The 20,998-nt window shown below is 44.8% G+C and overlaps 1 protein-coding gene across 4 annotated transcripts in view; it reads right to left on the reverse strand.

Annotated features, from left to right (window-relative positions):
• The window catches only part of RASSF5 (Ras association domain family member 5), a 269,843-nt gene that overhangs the window by 44,811 nt on the left and 204,034 nt on the right, over positions 1 to 20,998 (reverse strand). Inside the window, exon 1 of one of the 4 annotated variants that reach the window (XM_073670688.1) lies at positions 10,623 to 11,109. The exons of the other annotated variants lie outside the window; for them this stretch is intronic. Coding sequence (XP_073526789.1) covers positions 10,623 to 10,727 — 105 coding nt within the window. The 5' untranslated portion in view covers positions 10,728 to 11,109. Of the gene's footprint in view, positions 1 to 10,622; positions 11,110 to 20,998 lie in introns of those variants that run through there. 4 annotated transcript variants of the gene reach the window in all.

Genomic DNA, 20,998 nt, shown 5'->3' on the forward strand with positions numbered 1-20,998 from the left:
TTGTAATTTTTTTGTTAAATCAGTGAGAACAATTTGGAGGCCAGAATACTGTATGGAAGACTAGGAGTGCAGTATACTATATGGAGGAGTTCATTATACTATATGAAGGACTATGGGCTGCATTATACTATATGGAAGGCTATGCGGGGCTATTATAATATTTGGAGGGCTATGTGGAAGCCTTTATACTGTATGCAAGCAATTATACAGTGTGAAGGTTTGTGTAGGGTCCATCAACTGTGTGGAGGACTGTGTGGGGACCATTATACAGTATGATACTGTATGTAGGCTTATTATACTGCATGGAGGGCTGTGTGGGGGTCACAGTTGGATGATCATACTGTGTTGGGTCCACATACTTTTCCGGGAGAGTTGAGGGGTGGAGTACAGTAGGGTCATCATACTGTGCATGTGGAGGGCACTGTGGGGGAATGTGTGGCACCCCAGGGGTCCGGTTGCCACAGTGGCATTGCCTCCCTCACAAGGGGTGATGCCATGCCTGGAAGCAAGGAGGGGTCCCCTAATCAGGTATACCAGCATACAACACTTTCCTGGCTCCAGACCAGAAAGGGGAGCTCCTCCCCTTAGCAACTGGAATCTGAAGGCGGGGTTAGAAAGAGTTAGTTGAGTGGAGTTGGAGACAAGGGAGCGACGAGGAAGGACCTGGGGAAGGGAGCTGTGTACAAGCTCGCCCCAGAGGAGAGAAGCGCAAGTGAACCGAACACCGGAGTCTGTGGTTGTGGGGCACTGAAGGCCCAGCAGCAGAATCCGGAGGGCAGGAGACTGCAGGTCTCATGGCCCCACCAGACGCCCGGCAGCACAGCAGCACCATAGGGCCCAGCACCGCCACGTGGGAGTGACACTTGAGGAAGGCCCGAGCTGCCTGCCATACGGGTGAGGATAAAGACGTTTTACTCAGGGACGAGGGCCGCAGCATAGCTTCAAGCTGCAGGGCCAAAGAGAATAGCGCAGAGGGAAGGCCTACAACTCCACCTGGTGAGGTGGATCCCCAACTTGCTTCCAGGCCGCCCGGACCTCCACTACCAGCTTTTACCTGTGCCCCGGTCTGCTCTGCCAAACAGCAAGTAAAGCTAAGAGGAAACCGCCATTAGCGTGTTGTCTGTTCATTACCTGCGCCCTCAGCCCTGCATGACACTGTCCCAGCCGACAACATCTACTCTTCAAATCATCTACACTGCCCTGGAGCTAAGCTCTGCCTGTGGAGAGCTGAACCAACTCTACTGCGTCACCATCAGCTCCAGAAGATCTGCACCACAGCGGCGGCCCCATATAGCCGCATACCACAGGTGGCGTCACGAACATTATCTCTAAAAACTTTATTCCCCTTTCATTTTCCCTTTAATTGACCGCCCTGGGTCACGGACTGGGTCACTGCCACCGTGACACTGCCACCGTGACGTCCTCCAGCATCGACCGGCCCGGCTACCGAGTACCCCACGGCCCAGGGGGCGCGTCAAATGCACTGTGGGGGGGTATTTTATAGTGTTTGTGGGGCACTTTTGTTAATATCATACTTTATGAGTTCAATGAAAGGGGAATCTAGGTCTCCAGTAGAAGGAAAATTAGAGGGCATACAGTTGGTGTAATAATAGGGACACATACGGCAGCAGCAGCTTAGCATTGGGGTATCAGCAGGATAAGGAGTTTGTGGAGGTTGGGGATAGATGGGGATGGTGCTGGAAATAGAAAAGTCAGATGTGTCTTTGTTGTAATATCTGTAGACCATTTGTGGCTGGTCCAAATGGAAAAGACGGGAAAAGTGAACGACTCCATCAGAAAGAACGTCAGCTGTAAGTCACCATCTATTAGGGTATGTGCCCACGATGCAGATTTGAAGCAGAATTTTCCTGACCGTTTTTTCCTCTCCCTGGCAGAAAAAATGCATTCGGATTTTACATGCATTTTTTAAGCGTTTTTACATGCGTTTATGCATGCGATTTTTCAAAAGGTTTTCCAAGCGATTTTGAGCATCACTCAAATGCATTTGTAAAAGGGCTTGACAAGTTGGTCACACACTATAAATCCATGCAACTGGCATGGATTTATATTGTGTGACCAACTTCTGAGGAGAGTTCTGCTTTCAAATGGTGCATCTATACTAAAAAAAAGAAGTAAAAAGTAAAAAGAAAAAAAAACCTTATACTCACCTCTCCAGCGGCCCACTGTCTCCTCCCGGCGGCGATCCTCTCTCCTCGGCGGTCAGCGGTCAGGTGATGATCGCGTGACCATCAGCTGATTTAAATGACGTCACCGCAGGTCCTGCCAGTACACCGTGGGCTGCCGAGGAGAGAGGATCGCCGCCGGGAGGAGGCCAGGGGCCGCTGGAGAGGTGAGTATGGATAATTTTTTTACTTTATAATTCTTTTTTAACTTGCGGGTACGATGGTACCTGGGTCGGATGAGAGTCTCCTCTTCTCCAGACCCGGGTACCATCCGCGCATTGAACCGCATAAAATCCGTATGTATAAATCTATACATGCGGATATTATGCAGTTCAATGCAAGTCAATGGGCGCGATTTTGCCGCAAAATCGCGCCCAAATTGGTAGTGCTGCGTTTTTTTCCGCAATGATAATCCGCAGCGGAAATTTCCACAGCATGTGCACAGCACATGCGGATTATCATTGGGAAACATGGCAGATATCTTAACAAGTGATTTAAATGTGTTTCTGCGGCGGAAATGCCGCCGCAGAAACGCGTTAAATCCGCATCATGGGCACACAGCCTAACTGTATTGTAATCTCTTATATGTTCTACAGGACTGGTATCTACCACTATATGGTTACCAGTCATCAGCTGAGGTTCTCCTACATCCACTATTAGGGTGTGCCACCATAGCTGTAATCAGGGTTACATGGCTAGGGACACACTCAGAAGTTTCGCCTTCCCTAAACCAAACCCCTAGCTGCGCCTCCCCTTCCCTGGACATTGATCTCTGCTGATATCATACCTAGAAAAGTCTGTCATAGAAGCCAGGGAACATATCCCTTATTATTTGTTTGTGTGGCTACTATAAAGCGGATATTCACACTATCAGTATTTGGTCAGTATTTTACATCAGTATTTATAAACTAAAACCAGCAGTAGAACAATCAGAGGAAAAGTATAATAGAAACTCGTCACAACTTCTATATTTATCACCCACTCCTGGTTTTAGCTTACAAATACTGAGATAAAAAACTCACCAAATACTGAACGTGTGAACGTGGCCTAAATGTTATTAACAATAGCTCAGACAAGATGACTGCCCCATTTTCATGTACAGAAATATAATAAAAAATCTACAATCAGACAATAAAAACAGATATAAAAAAACAACTTTTTATCAGCATCATTAGTATCTGCTTTGGATCACTAAAATAATACATGTGATGCCTTCACCTTGAATCAAAATCTATTTCTATAGCCTGAAATGCACTAAAAATAATCATGTAACGTGACTTCTCTATCAAACATCATGGCAAAAAGGAAATAAAACAGGATGCAACATTTCTGTAACTTTTGTCACACTGGAAAGATTTCCATAGTATCAGGGTCTGTGAGACTTTATAAAATCTATCAATACCAGCAGTAAATGTGCCACGCCTTATATTCTACACCTAATTAGGCTAAACGAAACAACACAGATATTCATTATTAACGATTTGTTTCTGGCTAAACAGCATTAAAAATCTTTTTTAAGGTGAATTATTCACTGTGTGACCCAGTACTACAGCATCCTAGTGCAAAAAAGTGAAAAAAACAAACAAATCAATGTTAAACTACTAAATGTACAGTTAAAGGGGTTTTCCCATGAACAAAGAACATATTTATCAGTAGATCGTGGAATAAAAATAAGTTCCACAATTGGATGTGTTTAAATAAAATGTTCCTGTGCTGAGATAATCTTATAAATGTGTCCCTGCTGTGTACTGTGTAATGTCTGTCTGACCGTACAGGGACATGGTCTGATCATACCACAGCTCCTGGGCTAGGAGGAAGCAAAAGAGTATACAGACAGAACAGCAGGGGATCACAGCTGATTCTTTCTGTGAGGTAAAACATTTTTTTCTGTGAAGTAAAACATTTTCAAAAAGGCAAGGAAATGTTTTACCTCACAGAAAGCAGCAGCTGTCCCATGCTGTCCTGCCTGTATACTCACTTTTGTGTTTTCCCCTGTCCAGGAGATGTGGTATGATCAGATCATGTTCCTGTACAATCAAACACAGCCATTATACAGTACACAGAAGGGGAACATTTATAAGATTATCTCAGCACAGGAACATTTTATTTAACACATCCATTTTTAAGATTATCTCAGTACTGGAACATTTTTTAATACATCCAATTGTGGAACTTACAGTCCTGCTCATCGTTATTGGCACCCATGAAGTTTAAGTACATAATGTGGAATATCTCCTGAAAAAAATGAATCAAGTGAAACAGTTTTTTTGTATAGTGCACTCGTGTTAAATACAAAAGAGCAAATGATAAACAATAATTTAAAACAAAAAACAATGGGAGGGAAAAATAGAAAAACCTAAAGCTTGCTGTAAAACTGGTATTGGCACCCTTTACATTAATTTAGTATGAAAACCCATTTTGACTCGCCTGTGGTAAATCACAAAAGAGATTCTCCTGTGATTAATTGTCAGTGCCCATGTGTAATGAATTAGCTAATGAATGATGACTTCAGTGTTTTAAAAACCCACATGGTAGGCCGTGTCCTTTGTCAAAATGATGAAGACAAAGGAGCTGTCTGAGGACATCAGAACTGCTATTATAGCAAACACAAGACATCCAAAGGGTATAAGGCCATCTCCAAAGACCTTGGCATCCCAGTTTCAACAGTGCTCAATGTTATTAAGAAGATTGGCAAGCATGGAACCGTCAAGAACCTCTCTAGACGTGGGGGAAAGAGGAAAATTGACAAAAGATGTCTTTGAAGGATGGTGCGAATGGTGGAAAAAACACCACGTTAAACATCCAAAGACCTGAAGGCCAACCTGGAACAGTCTACGGTCATGGTTTCAACAAGTACCATACGCTGCACGCTAAACTAAGAAGAGCTTTATGGGCAAAGGCCAAGGAAGAAATCATTGCTGAAGAAAAGACATAAAAAGGAACGACTGATCTCTGCTAAACAGTACCATGACAATCCAAATCCTTCTGTGAAAGTGTACTGTGGACAGATAAAACTAAAATAGAGCTTTTTGACAATGCAAAGCAGCAGTTTGTTTACACGACGGCACAATGAAGCTTATAAGGAAAAGAACACCTTACCAACAGATAAGCATGGTGGAGGATCCATAATGCTGTGGGGTTGCTTTGCTGCATCAGGTACTGGAGATCCTGCCCATATCACAGGAATCATGAAATCAGAGAATTATCAAGAGATTTTAGAGTGAAATGTCCTACCCAGTGTAAGAAAACTTGGTTTGAGTCGAAGATCATGGGTCCTCCAGCAAGACAATGACCCAAAGCACAGATCCAAAAGTACACAGGAATGGTTGAAAAAGAAAAAATGGACTGTTTTAAAATGGCCAGCAATGAGTCCTGGCCTCAATCCCATTGAAAATCTTTGGGGGGAGCTGAAATCTGCCATTGGGAAAAAGAACCCTACAAACATTCAAGAGCTTGAATAAACTGCAAAGGAAGAGTGGGAGAAAATACCAGCTGAGAAGTGCAAGAAGCTTATAGATGGCTACAAGAAACGTTTGTAGACTGTCAGCAATGTCAAAGGGTGTGCAACTTGTGAACAGCACTCAGACATGGTCAACATGGGAAAGACAAAGGAGCATTCCAAGGCCATCAGAGACAAGATCGTGGAGGGTCACAAGGCTGGCAAGGGGTACAAAACCCTTTCCAAGGAGTTGGGCCTACCTGTCTCCACTGTTGGGAGCATCATCCGTAAGTGGAAGGCTTATGGAACTACTGTTAGCCTTCCACGGCCAGGACAGCCTTTGAAAGTGTCCTCCCGTGCCGAGGCCAGGCTTGTCCGAAGGGTCAAGGCTAACCCAAGGACAACAAGGAAGGAGCTTCGGGAAGATCTCATGGCAGTGGGGACATTGGTTTCAGTCAATACCATAAGTAACGTACTCCACCGCAATGGTCTCCGTTCCAGACGAGCCCGTAAGGTACCTTTACTTTCAAAGCGTCATGTCAAGGCTCGTCTACAGTTTGCTCATGATCACTTGGAGGACTCTGAGACAGACTGGTTCAAGGTTCTATGGTCTGATGAGACCAAGATCGAGATCTTTGGTGCCAACCACACACGTGACGTTTGGAGACTGGATGGCACTGCATACGACCCCAAGAATACCATCGCTACAGTCAAGCATGGTGGTGGCAGCATCATGCTGTGGGGCTATTTCTCTGCCAAGGGGCCTGGCCATCTGGTCCGCATCCATGGGAAGATGGATAGCACGGTCTACCTGGAGATTTTGGCCAAGAACCTCCGCTCCTCCATCAAGGATCTTAAGATGGGTCATAATTTCATCTTCCAACAAGACAACGACCCAAAGCACACAGCCAAGAAAACCAAGGCCTGGTTCAATAGGGAGAAAGTCAAGGTGTTGGAGTGGCCTAGTCAGCCTCCTGACCTTAACCCAATTGAAAACTTGTGGAAGGAGCTCAAGAATAAAGTCCACATGAGACACCCAAAGAACCTAGATAACTTGGAGAAGATCTGCATGGAGGAGTGGGCCAAGATAACTCCACTGACCTGTGCCGGCCTGATCAGGTCTTATAAAAGACGATTATTAGCTGTAATTGCAAACAAGGGTTATTCCACAAAATATTAAACATAGGGGTTGTATAATAATTGACCCACACTTTTATGTTTAAAATTTAATAAAATTCAACTGAGCAACATAACTTTTTGGTTTGTAAGATTTATGCTTCTGTTCATAAAACCTACTCTCGTTTGCAGTTTGAAGGCTCTAACTTATTTGCATCTTATCAAACCAGCTAAATCTGCAGGGGGTTGAATACTACTTGTAGGCACTGTATATATATATATAGTACACAGGGCCAGCCTGCCACCTCATCCTTCACATGTGCAGACATGCGCACGCACACACGGTACGCAGACACGCGCACGCGCACACACGGTACACAGACATATGCGCGCACACACGGTACACAGACATATGCGCGCACACACGGTACACAGACATATGCGCGCACACACGGTACACAGACATATGCGCGCGCACACACGGTACACAGACATATGTGCGCACACACGGTACCCAGACATATGCGCGCACACACGGTACCCAGACATATGCGCGCACACACGGTACCCAGACATATGCACGCACACACGGTACCCAGACATATGCGTGCACACACGGTACCCAGACATATGCGCGCACACACGGTACCCAGACACATGCGCGCACACACGGTACCCAGACACATGCGTGCACACACGGTACCCAGACACATGCGCGCACACACGGTACCCAGACACATGCGCGCACACACAGTACCCAGACACATGCGCGCACACACGGTACCCAGACACATGCACGCACACACGGTACCCAGACACATGCACGCACACAGACATACACATATTTTTACACAAATTCTTAAAGACATATATAAAACAGACAAATATATATACACAGTTATACACACTGACATTCACATACATGCACTCACACAGACCCATTACAAATATTTTTAATATGGGGATAGGGGAAGCCTCACTCACCTGTCCCCGGTCCAGTGTCCTGTCCAGCAGCTCCTCAGGTATGGGGCAGTGCAGGGCCCCCGGCATGTCACAGACATCATGTCCCTGGACCATCAGAGGGGCCCACTTGCGGTCGGGTCCAGGCTGCTTCCCCCCATCTGTGCAGGACCTCCGACGGTGTTTGATTGCCGGCACTCCCCCAGACATGGCCGCGCGCTGGCGCGGCTGTGTCTGCTAGTAATGACGCGGCAGGAGCGACACACAAGCACAATTAAAGGTGCAGTGCCGTCGACCCTGCCGCGTCATTACTAGCAGACACAGCCGGACAGCGCGCGGCCATGTCTGGGGGAGTGCCGGCAATCAAGCGTCCCTGAACAGGTGCCGAGGAAGCGGCCAGGGCACCGACAGTGAGTGGGCGGGTGGGTGTGTGGGCCCGGCCCCGACAGTGAGTGGGCGGGTGGGTTGGTGGGCCCGGCCCCGACAGTGAGTGGGCGGGTGGGTGTGTGGGCCCGGCCCCGACAGTGAGTGGGCGGGCGGGTGTGTGGGCCCGGCCCCGACAGTGAGTGGGCGGCTGGGCCCGGCCCCGACAGTGAGTGAGCGGTGGGCCCCTCTGATTTTCCAGGGCCCCGGCACTTGCCCGGGTACGCCGGGTGCTGACGCCGGCCCTGAGTGTAGGGACCTACTTAAGAGAGGTTTTCTTATTGTGGCAGGTGGGCTCACACAATTTGATCAAAGTGTAAACTATGAATCTTACATTTCTAAGTATAGTAAATACAACAGTAATGCATGTTGGCATACTGTACAGATATGTCCTTCCTTACCTTGGCTTGACATATCGTGTGAAGTACAGAATTAGATGACCAACTTTGAAAAAAAACTTGGCTTTATAATACTCTGTCCTGAATATCTATGCTATATGTAGTTGTTTATAGCCATCCATTAATTGTAATGTCAAGGCTTCTGCCTGCATATTTTATTATTAAAATAGTTTTATTTAGACATAAAAATCCTTTGACAAATTCAAGAAAAGATACTTGTGGTCACAACAGCATACTTTAGCACCCATAGAGTATCATCTATTTGTTTCCATGCTTCTGCATTGTAGTCCCAGCAGATTTACCTGCACATTTAGGCTATGCTCACACGTTGTGTTTTTGCAATGTTTTTTTACTGTGGTTTTTTTTTATGCAATTTGAAAACTGCTTTTTACAGTACCAGCAAAAGCTATGAGATTGCAGAAATCTCATACACATGATTGTTTTTTTATTCCTGAATTAGAAAATATCTGCGTTTTTGAAAATTGCTGCATGGCAATTTTTTCAGCATTTTTGCAGCATTTTGGTCACCAAAAATCAATGAGAAAATGCAAAATCGCTGCAAAAATGCAACCATGCGTTTTTTCTGTTTATTTTGTTGTTGTTGTTGTTGATTTAAGAATATGTTCACACTTTGCGTTTTTGCTGCATTTTTTTCCACAGGCAAAACCTGCTCATTTAGCAGTAAAGAAGCAGAATCAAAAGCAGGTTTTGCTGAGTTTTTTGCTGCGTTTTCTACTGCGGTTTTGTCAGGATACATTTGTTACTTGTGCATGCTGATAAAGTTTAGTGCAGAAAAAAAGAACATGATTGCACCAAAAATGCAGGAAAGCCTGATACCTGTGTTTTTTGCTGCGTTTTTGCAGCATTTTTGCACTTACTTATTGCTTTCTATGGGTGAAAAAACGTTGCAAAAATGTTGAAAAAAGTGACATTATGCATTTTGCAAAAACGCAGCAGTTTGTAATCAGTTAGGAAAAAACCCCAATGTGCATGCATGAGATTTCTGAAATCTTATAGACTTTGCTGGCACTGTAAAGCGCAGCTTAAAATTTGCATACAAAAAAAACGCTGCAAAAACGCAACATGTGAACATAGCCTAAAACTAACTCTATTAAACATGTACAGTAGACAAATGACATATATAATCCACACCAAAAAACGCACCAAAAAAAGCAGCAAGAACGCAGCAAATCCTGCTTTTTGTAAGCAGCTTCTTTACTACCAAGAGAGCAGGTTTCGCCTGCAGAAAAAAAATGCAGCAAAATCACAATGTATGAACATAGCCTTATCAAGCTTTTTCCAGACTGACTGGGTTTTTATTCTAAGCAGTAATCTAATTAATCAAAATTGTGATAGGGAAGATGTATTAAAACTAAAGAAGAAGTGGAGAAGATAATTAAAGTAACCAAACGTAGCCTCTGGGAATTAAGAGCTGAAATCTTATTGGTTGTTACAGGTTTTCATAAAACTATATTTCTTGTTATAAATTAGTCCTAAACACTACATGTGTAATGGATGCAAGTGATATCAACCATCATTACGTAGGTGTGATGTGCCTCACTCTGAATTATCATCATCAGATTAGGATATACATGTCTCAATGTTACCGGTGACATCGTAATACATTTTAAAGAATTTCATAATTTTGAATAAATTATTTAAATGATTTGAAAGAAAGGGCCAAAGACATCAGTGTGGCTAAGAGGGTATTTTACTAATCATATCATACAATCAACTATAATTAGTAGGTGCAGGGGTTCCAGTCCCAGCTGGCCTCTGGGCGTCCCAAAAGATCCATTTGGCCCATATGAGATGATCAATACTGTTAAAGACCCTTCATAGTTGGACATTTTGCATTAGGGCCCATAAGGTTCAAGTTCCGCCACTCCATACAATATAGTGCTAAGTGGGCCTTACACAACAAACTTCTTCTGTAGAAATGACATGGATCCAAGTGCCAGGGGCCAATCTAACCCTTTTCTTCTGGACACTTCTTGATGGGCATAAATGACATACACAACAGCCACAAAGAAGAGCAGCTCCCCTTCTACACAAGGCACATGGGCAGACATCACACTCACACCATGATGTATCAGTCATTACCTTAACAGACTTCCTTGAAAGGTTCTCTCTAGCAGTAAAGAAATAGTCTTCAATGTCCTCCTCCAGGCTGCAGTACCCACTGCTCATACTTCCACTGACTGTCATTGGCACCTCAGTGATAGAAGAACCAGCTACAAGGAGTCCGCAGATGTTGTGTTCACCATATCCCCCCTTGTGTATAGTATTCAAGCCTTTTACCCCTGGCACACACAATAGAGCGGGGAGGCTAGGACAGGTATCGCCCTGCTCCTGCCATTCCTGTGGTACCTGCACGGATGGCTGACAATGCAGCTGCTGCTAGGCTATCAGTCGGTGGAGACACAGCTCTGTAGCCCTCAGCCTCTCCTTCCTCTCCCCCTCCCTCCTCCTCTAATGCAGTTTTTATTTCTGTTAAACCACTTCCCTTACGTCCCTTCTATCTTCTGCGATTTCTAGGTGCTGTGATAGAAGGTATATGGTGACACGGCTTCAAGCCTGAAGAAGGTCATCGTGTGTGACATTACCAGAATTCTATAGTCCGCTCACGTGGGATTTTCTCTTATCAAGGGGGTTTTACTTATGAATCCAGCGGCTGTTTTTCAGTTTACTCAGGAAATCCCTTAAACTTTCAGAGGGGATTTTGTGTACACGTAATTAAAGAATTTCTCAGTGGTATACGCCATGCTCCGCAGGGTTTTGGCATCTGTAATAAAAATGCTATCATACAGAATAAACAAAAAATATAAAATTCTTTGAATAACGGGTTCTTTAAAATTTCATGTTGGGGTTTAATGTTAAAGAGTGGCACAAAAGTAGGTATACAGTTGAATCAATGAAAGTCCGTGAGATTTTCTGGGTACACATGTACATTTACACATAAAAAAGTGGTTTCTCACAAACTTTTGGGGTAAAGAATAAGATTTTTGAGAGGAAGCCCCAGACAATGGTCAAATTAAAGAGACCTTGGAAGCATTTACGAACATTGATGCAGACTGGATTTTATGCCGTACTGTGTGGCACTGTGTACTGGACAGGTTTCGAGCAATGTTGCAATGTTGATGGAGGACATTACGACGACTTATGGAATTAAATGGTGTGAAAAAAATGTAAATGTAATAAACCATGTAATAAAATGAAAATGAACTTCTTTTGTTGTGTGTCAGTGTGTTATCTCACCCATAGAATCTGTTGTGATCAACTTCATTCATTCGCCTTTTGGGCCACCCTGTATTAAGAGAGTAATCATTTCAAGAGGATCCATCATTTCCCCAGCCATGTTTCATTCATTTCAGTAAATACTTGTATTCCCCATAAGAGAATACTTCTGGAGAATCTTTTCTTATAACGCAATGTTGTACCATTCCTCTGTTATTCCTCCTAAAAATGAAGAAATAAAGCCACCACTTGGGGTTACCAATGGTTGTATACATAGAATGGTACTGTCAGCATTCATCAGACAATGTCAGTGAATATATGGACAAATTGGTATCCTATAATTGTCAATTTTAATGAATTTCCGGTAGGTCTTGCACAATGAAGAGATCAAAGAAGAGATACTCCGGAATTAGTTCACGGAGGTCATGGGAAATACAAGTATTTAGTTAATTTGACATGTCAGGGGAGAATAGAGGTTCTCTTAAGCAGCTACTTACTACCAGTCAACCACTTCCTTATAATGCTCATAATGGGAAGTGGTAGCCTGAAGCCTTAAAGGGAACCTGTCACCGTGAAAATTCAGTTTAATCTGCCAGCACCACGTTATAGAGTAGGGTGAGCGGAGTATATTATGTATAGGTTTTGTGAGAAAAGATTCAGAACAAGGGCTCATTCAGACGTCAGTTTTTCTCATACGAGTTCTATCCGTGGTTTTCATAGATATAACTCGTACCTATCGTAGTCTATGGATCTGTTCACATGGCCATATATTTTTGCACCCCAAATGGTGGAAACATGACGATTTTGATCCAAGTGTCGGCTCAAGCTCGCCAATGCAAGTCTATGGATCCGTGAAAAATCCCGACATCACTCGGATGCAATCGGTGTGCTGACTGTTTTTCATGGACTGTTTGATATGAGAAGCTTGAGTAACTTCCAACTGTTTATTTTTTCATCCGAGAAAAACTGATGAAACTTTGATGGTAAAAACTGACACAATGACCAAACTCTGATGACACTCTGATTAGAAATACTGATGGAACTTGGATGGGTTTTTGGTGTATAAGAAACATCACTGATTTTCTTATACACTGGATTTTTGGGCCAGTGGGCGGTTCTATCAATGCACACTTATACAAGAAAGTTGGCAATCACTGATAGGGCCGCCCAATGGACCCAAAATCCCAAAAAGAGCAGAAGTCTTAATAATTAAAACTCTGCTTATACTGAATCTTTACTCACAAAACTAAGTATCAATCTGTTGAGCCCCCCTTGTTCTATAACATGGTGCCTGCATACTGATCTCCAATGTCATGGTGATAGGTTCTGTAATGCACGCGCCCGGACTGACTGGCGTGTGCGTGTATATGTAGTGATTCCACTGGACCGTACCGGAGAGTGAATGCCTGGAGGGGCGTAACTAAGTATCCACCCAATCCGACCAAGGTCGCACGACGGCATACGTCGCCAGTGCACCAAGGAGGAACCGAGCAGAGGGACCAGGTGCTACTCCAGGTCAGACCCCGGACACGGCTGTTGACCCACACCGGGGAATACAGGAACAAGCAGGTTAGGCTGGCACACAGACTGGTGGGTATAGGCAGACACGGCTGGTATGCAGACAGGTGGATGCTGGCAAGCACGACTGGTATGCAAACAGGCAGGTACTGGCAGGTATGACAGGTTGGAGCACAGAGTGGATAGGACCCAGTACAGACTGGGACTCAGGAACAGAACCGCAGATGCGGTGGACAACCACAGCAGAGTGAGGCCGCCCGGAGCGGCGAGCAAGAGCAGAGCAAGACGAGACCGCCAGGAGCAGTGAGCGAGAGTAGAGCAGGACAAGGCCGCCTGGAGCGGTGAGCAAAGGGTCAGAGCAGAGCGAGAGTGCCGGAGCAGTGAGCAAAGGGTCAGAGCAGAGCGAGACTGCCAGAGCAGTGAGCAAAGGGTCAGAGCAGAGCGAGACTGCCGGAGCAGTGAGCAAAGGGTCAGAGCAGAGCGAGACTGCCGGAGCAGTGAGCAAAGGGTCAGAGCAGAGCGAGACTGCCGGAGCAGTGAGCAAAGGGTCAGAGCAGAGCGAGACTGCCGGAGCAGTGAGCAAAGGGTCAGAGCAGAGCGAGACTGCCGGAGCAGTGAGCAAAGGGTCAGAGCAGAGCAAGACTGCCAGAGCAGTGAGCAAAGGGTGAGCAGAGCGAGACCGCCGGAGCGGTGAGCAAGGCAGAGCAGGCAAGAACCGCCGGAGCGGTGAGCAAGGCAGAGCAGGCACGAACCGCCGGAGCAGTGAGCAAGGCAGAGCAGGCAAGAACCGCCGGAGGGGTGAGCAAGGCAGAGCAGGCAAGAACCACCAGAGCGGTGAGCAAGGCAGAGCAGGCAAGAACCGCCGGAGCAGTGAACAAGGCAGAGCAGGCAAGAACCGCCGGAGCGGCGAGCAAGGCAGGCAGAGGGGACAGGGTTCTGTTCACACGGAACAGACTAGAAGGGAAAGGCAGAACCAGATACACACAAGATACTTGCAATGAAGTAGCGAGTGGACTCTAAACTCACAATCGGAAGTACAGCGACAACGAGTAGGAGTTAGGTGCAGGTTCAGACTCTGCAGAAAAAGGGAAGGTACGGACATAAAGAAAAACAGGAGTCAGGTTAGGAGACAGTTCAGACAGGAACTGTTACTGCAACAAATACAGGAACGAGCCAAGGTAAAGCCAAGTGCTGGTTCAGACAATGCAGGAGAAAGGGAAGGTACGGACATAGAGAAAAACAGGAAGCAGGTTAGGAGACAGTTCAGACAGGAACTGTTACTGAAGCGAGATACAGGAGCGAATCTGGGTATGTGGCCCCCAGAGGGCGGGACGAACAGGCTAAGAGCGTGTTCACACGGGCCTGGAAATACAGCCTCCAGGAAAGGCAGAAAGACAGCTGGCTAGAGTGCACAGACAGGACACAGTTCAGACACGGGAACTGATACCGCAAGGCAGGAAACATAGACAGGACCTGGCACATCAGTGACTAGAAGCCAACTGACAGAACAAGATGCTCAGGCAAGGATTCCAAGGAGGAGCTCGTTTAAATACCAGGTGACAGACAGCAATAGGCTGAGGATGCATTAGGGGTGTGTCTGCAGCAGCTACAAGAAACAAAAAGTTCGGCGGGCGTCGCCCTAAGCAGCCAGAGCAGAGCAAAGCAGACAGTATGGAAAGAAGCCAGAGTGGCAGTCTGGACTGGAAATCAAGTGCGCGCTCTTGCACAGTGGGAGATGGACCACTATGCAAGGACGCCGCCAGGTATGTAACAGGTTCCCTTTAAAGGGACACTGTCAGCACAGAATGACTGTTCATACCAAGTGCAGGCGCTTGGTGCTTCACGGCGGGGCCAATCCTATAAAAACACCTTCCCACCTGCTTGGTTTCCATCTATCTCCGCCCTTCTCTAGCTTTATGAAGCCAGAGCTGTCATTCAAATAAAGAGGGTGGTGGAGATAGAAGGAAACCAAGCAGACGGGAAGGTGTATTTAAATGATTGATCCTTTGAGACGTAAGGGTAATTCCAGTTTTACAATACTTTATTGTGCAGTTTTTACAGAGTATGTCAGAATCTCTTTGGGTTTTACACCAGAGATATTCTAGCTAATTTTTATGGTGCTACCATGGGTTAAAAATTAAAGTCTATTGGAACATTATCAAATTCAGCTTGGAGGGGGTGAGGCCAGGATTGCATCATAAAAATTAGCTTCAAAAGGGTTGTCCACTAAGTCTGAAGGCGGGGACAGTGACGCAAAGCTGATTGGTCACAGGGGTCATGTGTCATAACAACCGGGTGAGAGTCCCAGGAACACGAGTGCTGACACAGCAGGAACGGCATCAGCACGGGAGGTGAGTATAAGTGTTTTTATTTTATTGGGGCCCAACATGGGGATTGAGAAGGGGTTGTCCAAGTAGTGGACAACTCCTTTAAGCTATAGAGTGGGAAAAGACCTGATATTAGATTTTTTGGAACGCAACAAGTGTTATAACTTACCGTATATGTTTTTGGAAAGATTATTGGAAAGACTTACAGGATAGCCAGGCATTAATTGGGCTAGTTATATATTATTATGTTGGCCATTGTCGTACATCTTACATCGCAAAGGCCCTCATGGTGTACACAGATGTTCCAGGACTCCATAGAAAGAAATAGCCCCACTGACCTCAAGATTAGCCAATCTGATACAATCAAAGTAAATGAGCCATAAAAACTTGTCAAGTTTTCCATCTATTCTATAACGTGTTCAGCATGTTATCATTGAGTTTGTAATGTTTCCTTAGGCACTTTGCTGCCCTACATAAACATGCATCAACCATATTCTCATACGAGAAGTAAACTTTCTGTACCTTTCTTAACTTCCTCTTGCAAAAACCAGCAGCAATGTTTCTACGTTGTACATCCGGAGAGGCCGCTAGCAATATGGGCGATAACATTCTCACCCGCAGAAGTGTGTTTGTTAAAGGTTAAACGCTGCCGGTAGAGACTCAGTATAGTAGCCCATGCAGGGGTGTCTAAAATACAGTGAATTCAGAGCTAGAATGCACCTTATTGCTGTCCTTAGGCGAGGAACACACAGAGTCTTGTAGAGACTCACTGATTTTAATCAAGGACCTGCTGCAATCCACTAGAGTTCATGCAACTTTCCTTTGAAAAGCAGCTGTAACTCGATAGTTATAATCCATCATCAGAGCTACAAAAAGTCTTTAGAACAGGCCATTAATAGTAGAACAGTGGCCTTTAGACTCTCCGCACCACCGCCAATCAGCCTTTGAAGGAACCATAGTGCACCCTTATGTTGCTTACCTGGTTCCATTTAGCTCCCGCTGTAATTTTAGTAGTAGATGTTCCTAGTAGTTGTATTGACTGAGCTACTCTTCATTGTAATACTAGGCTCAGCCGCTGCTAACAGTATAGAGCTGTACCCATTAAGCAAGAATGGGTCACTGTGCTAAGAATAGACCATCAATTTTTAAGAACCGGAAAACCCCTTTAAATAACATATAACCATTATTTAGAACTATGTCACAGTTAATTGAAAGAACCATATTACAATCATGGCTGAAAGTGTTGGCACCCTTGAAATTTCTCCAGAAAATTAAGTATTTCTCCCAGAAAATTACTGCAATTACGGTACAGATGTGTTGTTATACACATGTTCATTTCCTTTGAGTGCATTGGAACAACACAAAAAAAACAAAGAAAGAAAGGCAAATTGGACATAATTTCACACTGAACCCCAAAAATGATTTGGACAAAAATATTGACACCCTCAATTTAATATTTTGTTGCACACCCTTTAGAATAAATAACTGCAATCAATCGCTTCTTATAGCCATCTACAAGCTTCTTACACCTTGCAAATGAAATTTTGGACCGCTCTATTTTTGTAAACTGCTCCAGGTCTCTCATATTTGAAGGGTGACTAACAGCAATTTTAAGCTCTCTCCACAGGTGTTCAATGGGATTTAGATCTGGACTCATTGCTGGCCACTTCAGAACTCTCCAGCACTTTGTTTCCATCCATTTCTGGGTGCTTCTTGAAGTATGTTTGGGCTCATTGTCCTGCTGGCCATGACCTAGGATGCACAACCAGCTTTCTGACACTGGGCACCACACTGTGATCCAAAATCCTTTGGTAATCTTCAGATTTCTTGGTGCCTTGATCATAGTCAAGGCACCCAGTGCCAGAGGCAGTAAAACAACCCCAAAACATGTTTGAACCTCCACCGTATTTGACTGTAGGTACTGTGCTCTTTTCTTTCTAGGCCTCATTCCGTTTTCTGTAAACACTAGAATGATGTGCTTTATCAAAAATATTGGTCTCATCTGTCCAAAATACGCTTTCCCAGTAGGATTTTGGCTTATGTACATTTTGGCAAACTGCAGTCTAGCTTTTTTATGTCTGTGTGTCAGCAGTTGGGTCCTCCTGGGTCTCCTGCCATAGCGTTTCATTTCATTCAAATGTCAATGGATAGTTCGTGCTGACACTGATGCACTCTGAGTCTGCAGGACAGCTTGAATTTCTTTGGAACTTGATTGTGGCTGCTTATCCACCATCCGGACTATACTGCGTTGCAACCTTTCATCAATTTTTCTCTGCCGTCCACGTCCAGGGAGATTAGCTACAATCAAGATCTCTGGAGATGGACTTGTAACCTTGAAATTGTTGATATTTTTCAACAATTTTGGATCTAAAGTCCTCATACAGTTCCCTTCTCTTTTTGTTCTCCATGCTTAGCATGGCACACACAAACACAGACACACATATTGCCCACACCTGTTACTTGCCACATGTGAGTTTTAACGAGCATCACACGCTTTAAACAAAGTTGTCCACATTTTTGGAAAGGTGCCAACAATTTTGTCCGGACCATTTTTGGGGTTTAGTGAGAAATTATTCCACACAAACTAAATAAACATATGTTATACAAAATGTTACGGGTCCGGGTGGTGGAACCTCTGTGCTGCAGTGCAAGGAGGGACCAGAGGGGCATAACTAAGTGCCTACTCGGACCAACCCAGGTCACATGGCGGCTCAGTCGACTCCGTGAACCAGGGAGGGACCGGGCAGGTGGACCAGGTGCCACTCTGGGACCAACTTTGTGTGAGAGCAGTTGACTCCCACGGGTCAGATGACAGGAGCTGACCGGTACAGCGGATGAGCACGGCAGGAAGGCTGACGGGTGGTCCAGGTAGATAAGCAGGCAGGTAGGGCTGATAGCCAGACAGGCGCTCCGGGTAGACAAGCAGGCGGGCACGACAGGTTACTTGGCAGGTACTCCAGGTTGGCAGGCTGGCGGGCACGGCAGGTAACTGGCAGGTGCTCCAGGTAGACAGGCAGGCGGACACGGCAGGTATCTGGCAGACTGGCGGGCAGAACTATTAGACAGAATGGCGTGCTGGACTGTTAGACAGACTGGCGGGCAGGACTGACAGGCAGCGGGACCTGAGGATTGAAGCAAGTGTTAGCACACGGAACAACAACCTTGCACAGGCACCTCCATATTGGAGGAGGTGCCTTATATAGGGGAAGTCCTCTGGCCATTGGCTGGGGACTCTATAGGACGGCGTGCGCACCCTAAGCACAGTGCCCGGGAAGCTGTGCGCGGTGCGCACACAGCAGCAGGGGAGCGGGAAGACGCCGGACCTGGACTGCGGCGGTGAGGAGAACGGCGTCTCTGCCCAGCAGGAGGAAGAGACACAGATGCTACACAAAACATGTGTAATTGCATAAAAATAATAAAAAAAAACAGATCAGCATTAGATTTTGACCCCCTAAGTGAGGGGGAAGGAGGCACAAATGCATAACAAGTTGTCTTTGTACGATGAACTGAATGCTGAGTGCAAGCAGCTAATGATAGAGTAGGTACTGGGATATAAAGAGCACCTCTATTTTCAGGAAAGAGTTTCCAATTCCAGTTAAATAAATATTGGATTATAGCCCGTTTAGATGAGCCACTAAGCAAATAATCGGGAAACAAGTGTTTTTAGGAATACTTATTCCTGACTATAGTACCATCTAAACAGAACGGTAATCACCTGATCAATAAGCAAAATGCTCTTTCATTGGGTGCGATGAAATGGGTATAAGAGAAGTAAAAGATGAAGCTATAACCAGTGTACAGACTACTGGTACTTGGTAACCTAACGTGCACTTATAAATGCACATACAGATAGGACATGGGGCCACAGGAAAACAGGGGTATATATATTTAATGCTAATGGATGGGAGAGGGGCAGCAGTGGGCAAGTAAATGAATGACTGTCCATCAGGGACCAGGGCAGGTGAATTGTGAAACACCTGCCATAGACACAGCTTGTCCTCCTACTAACCTACATTATAGACTTTAAAGGGAAACTGTGACTGCATTTAGGCGCCCAAATCATGGCCAGAATGAATCAGAGTCTGGTACAGTTTTCTCTTAAATGCTGCAGAAATTCAGAGAAAATTTTGTGTGAAGATCCAACCGGGGACCATAGGCATCAGGGCTGTGGAGTCGGTAAGCCAGACCTCCGACTCCTCAACTTCCATAACTCCCAACTCCGACTCCCTCATACATGGCTCATGTGTAAGTGATACATTTACTGTAGCACAGATTCATCTCAGCTAAAAGTCTAGACCTTTAGATCAGGAATAGGACAGACATTTATAGGACATTTCACAACTTTCCCAAATTCTTATGAGAAAAATATTCACACACTGCATTGAACCACTGTACCCAATTTATTATATATTTTAGGAGTTGGAGTCGGTCCATTTTATACCGACTCCACCAAAATGGACACCGACTTCACGACTCCACAGCCCTGAATTAAGCATGATTTCCGCAGCATGAATCAGGTGACAGAATATCTTTAAGAAATCACCATTTTACTGTGGTTGTCCTGTAGGTCACATAAAACACAGCCAAAGCGATTCTGATATTAACATTTAAATAATCAATTTCCAGTTATTCCCTGATATATTATTTAAATTGGCTTTAAAGGTAAAGTGCACTAAGTTTCAACTAAAGCAAATCTCTGTCACTTGGCCAGGAAATTGTGAGGACATTGCTTCCAATCTTTAAAACAGATGGACTAATTTTCCATTTTTACTAGAAGGATGATAAACTGATCACAGGTTGTGCTGTAATCAGCTAAAATCTGGAGAGGAATCAAACAGTAAGAGTCCAATTTATTAAGACTGGTGTATATATTTCCTGCTCCAAAGTTCTGGTCCCCATTGATTTCAATGGGGTTCAGGTAAACTAAAGTTCGGTCAGCTACCAGAAGCCGAACTTCCACAGTTCTGCTCTCACTTAGTCCCGAGTGTTCAATTTCCATGCAGCGCCACCACAGAGAAAATGAAGCATTACATGCTGTGTGCTAAAATCAATGAGCTGTGTAACACTTTGATGTTCTTGTCTTGAGGAAGTGAAGCTCTTTGTAGCTGTTTTCTGTGCTGGATAATACAACCCCTGGCAAAAATTATGGAATCACCGGGCTCGGGGGATGTTCATTCAGTTGTTTAATGTTGTTGAAAAAAAGCCGATCACAGACATGACACAAAACTAAAGTAATTTCAAATGGCAACTTTAGGGCTTTAAGAAACACTAAAAGAAACCAAGAAAAAAAAATGCGGTACTCAGTAAGGGTAATTTTTTCAGACCAAGCAGAGGGAAAAAATTATGGAATCACTCAATTCTGAGGAAAAAATTATTGAATCATGAAAAACAAACACA

This window comes from Phyllobates terribilis, unplaced genomic scaffold, assembly GCF_046119375.1.
Source record: "Phyllobates terribilis strain yellow unplaced genomic scaffold, ASM4611937v1 Scaffold_2__4_contigs__length_985480577, whole genome shotgun sequence".
Classification (NCBI taxonomy): domain Eukaryota; kingdom Metazoa; phylum Chordata; class Amphibia; order Anura; family Dendrobatidae; genus Phyllobates; species Phyllobates terribilis.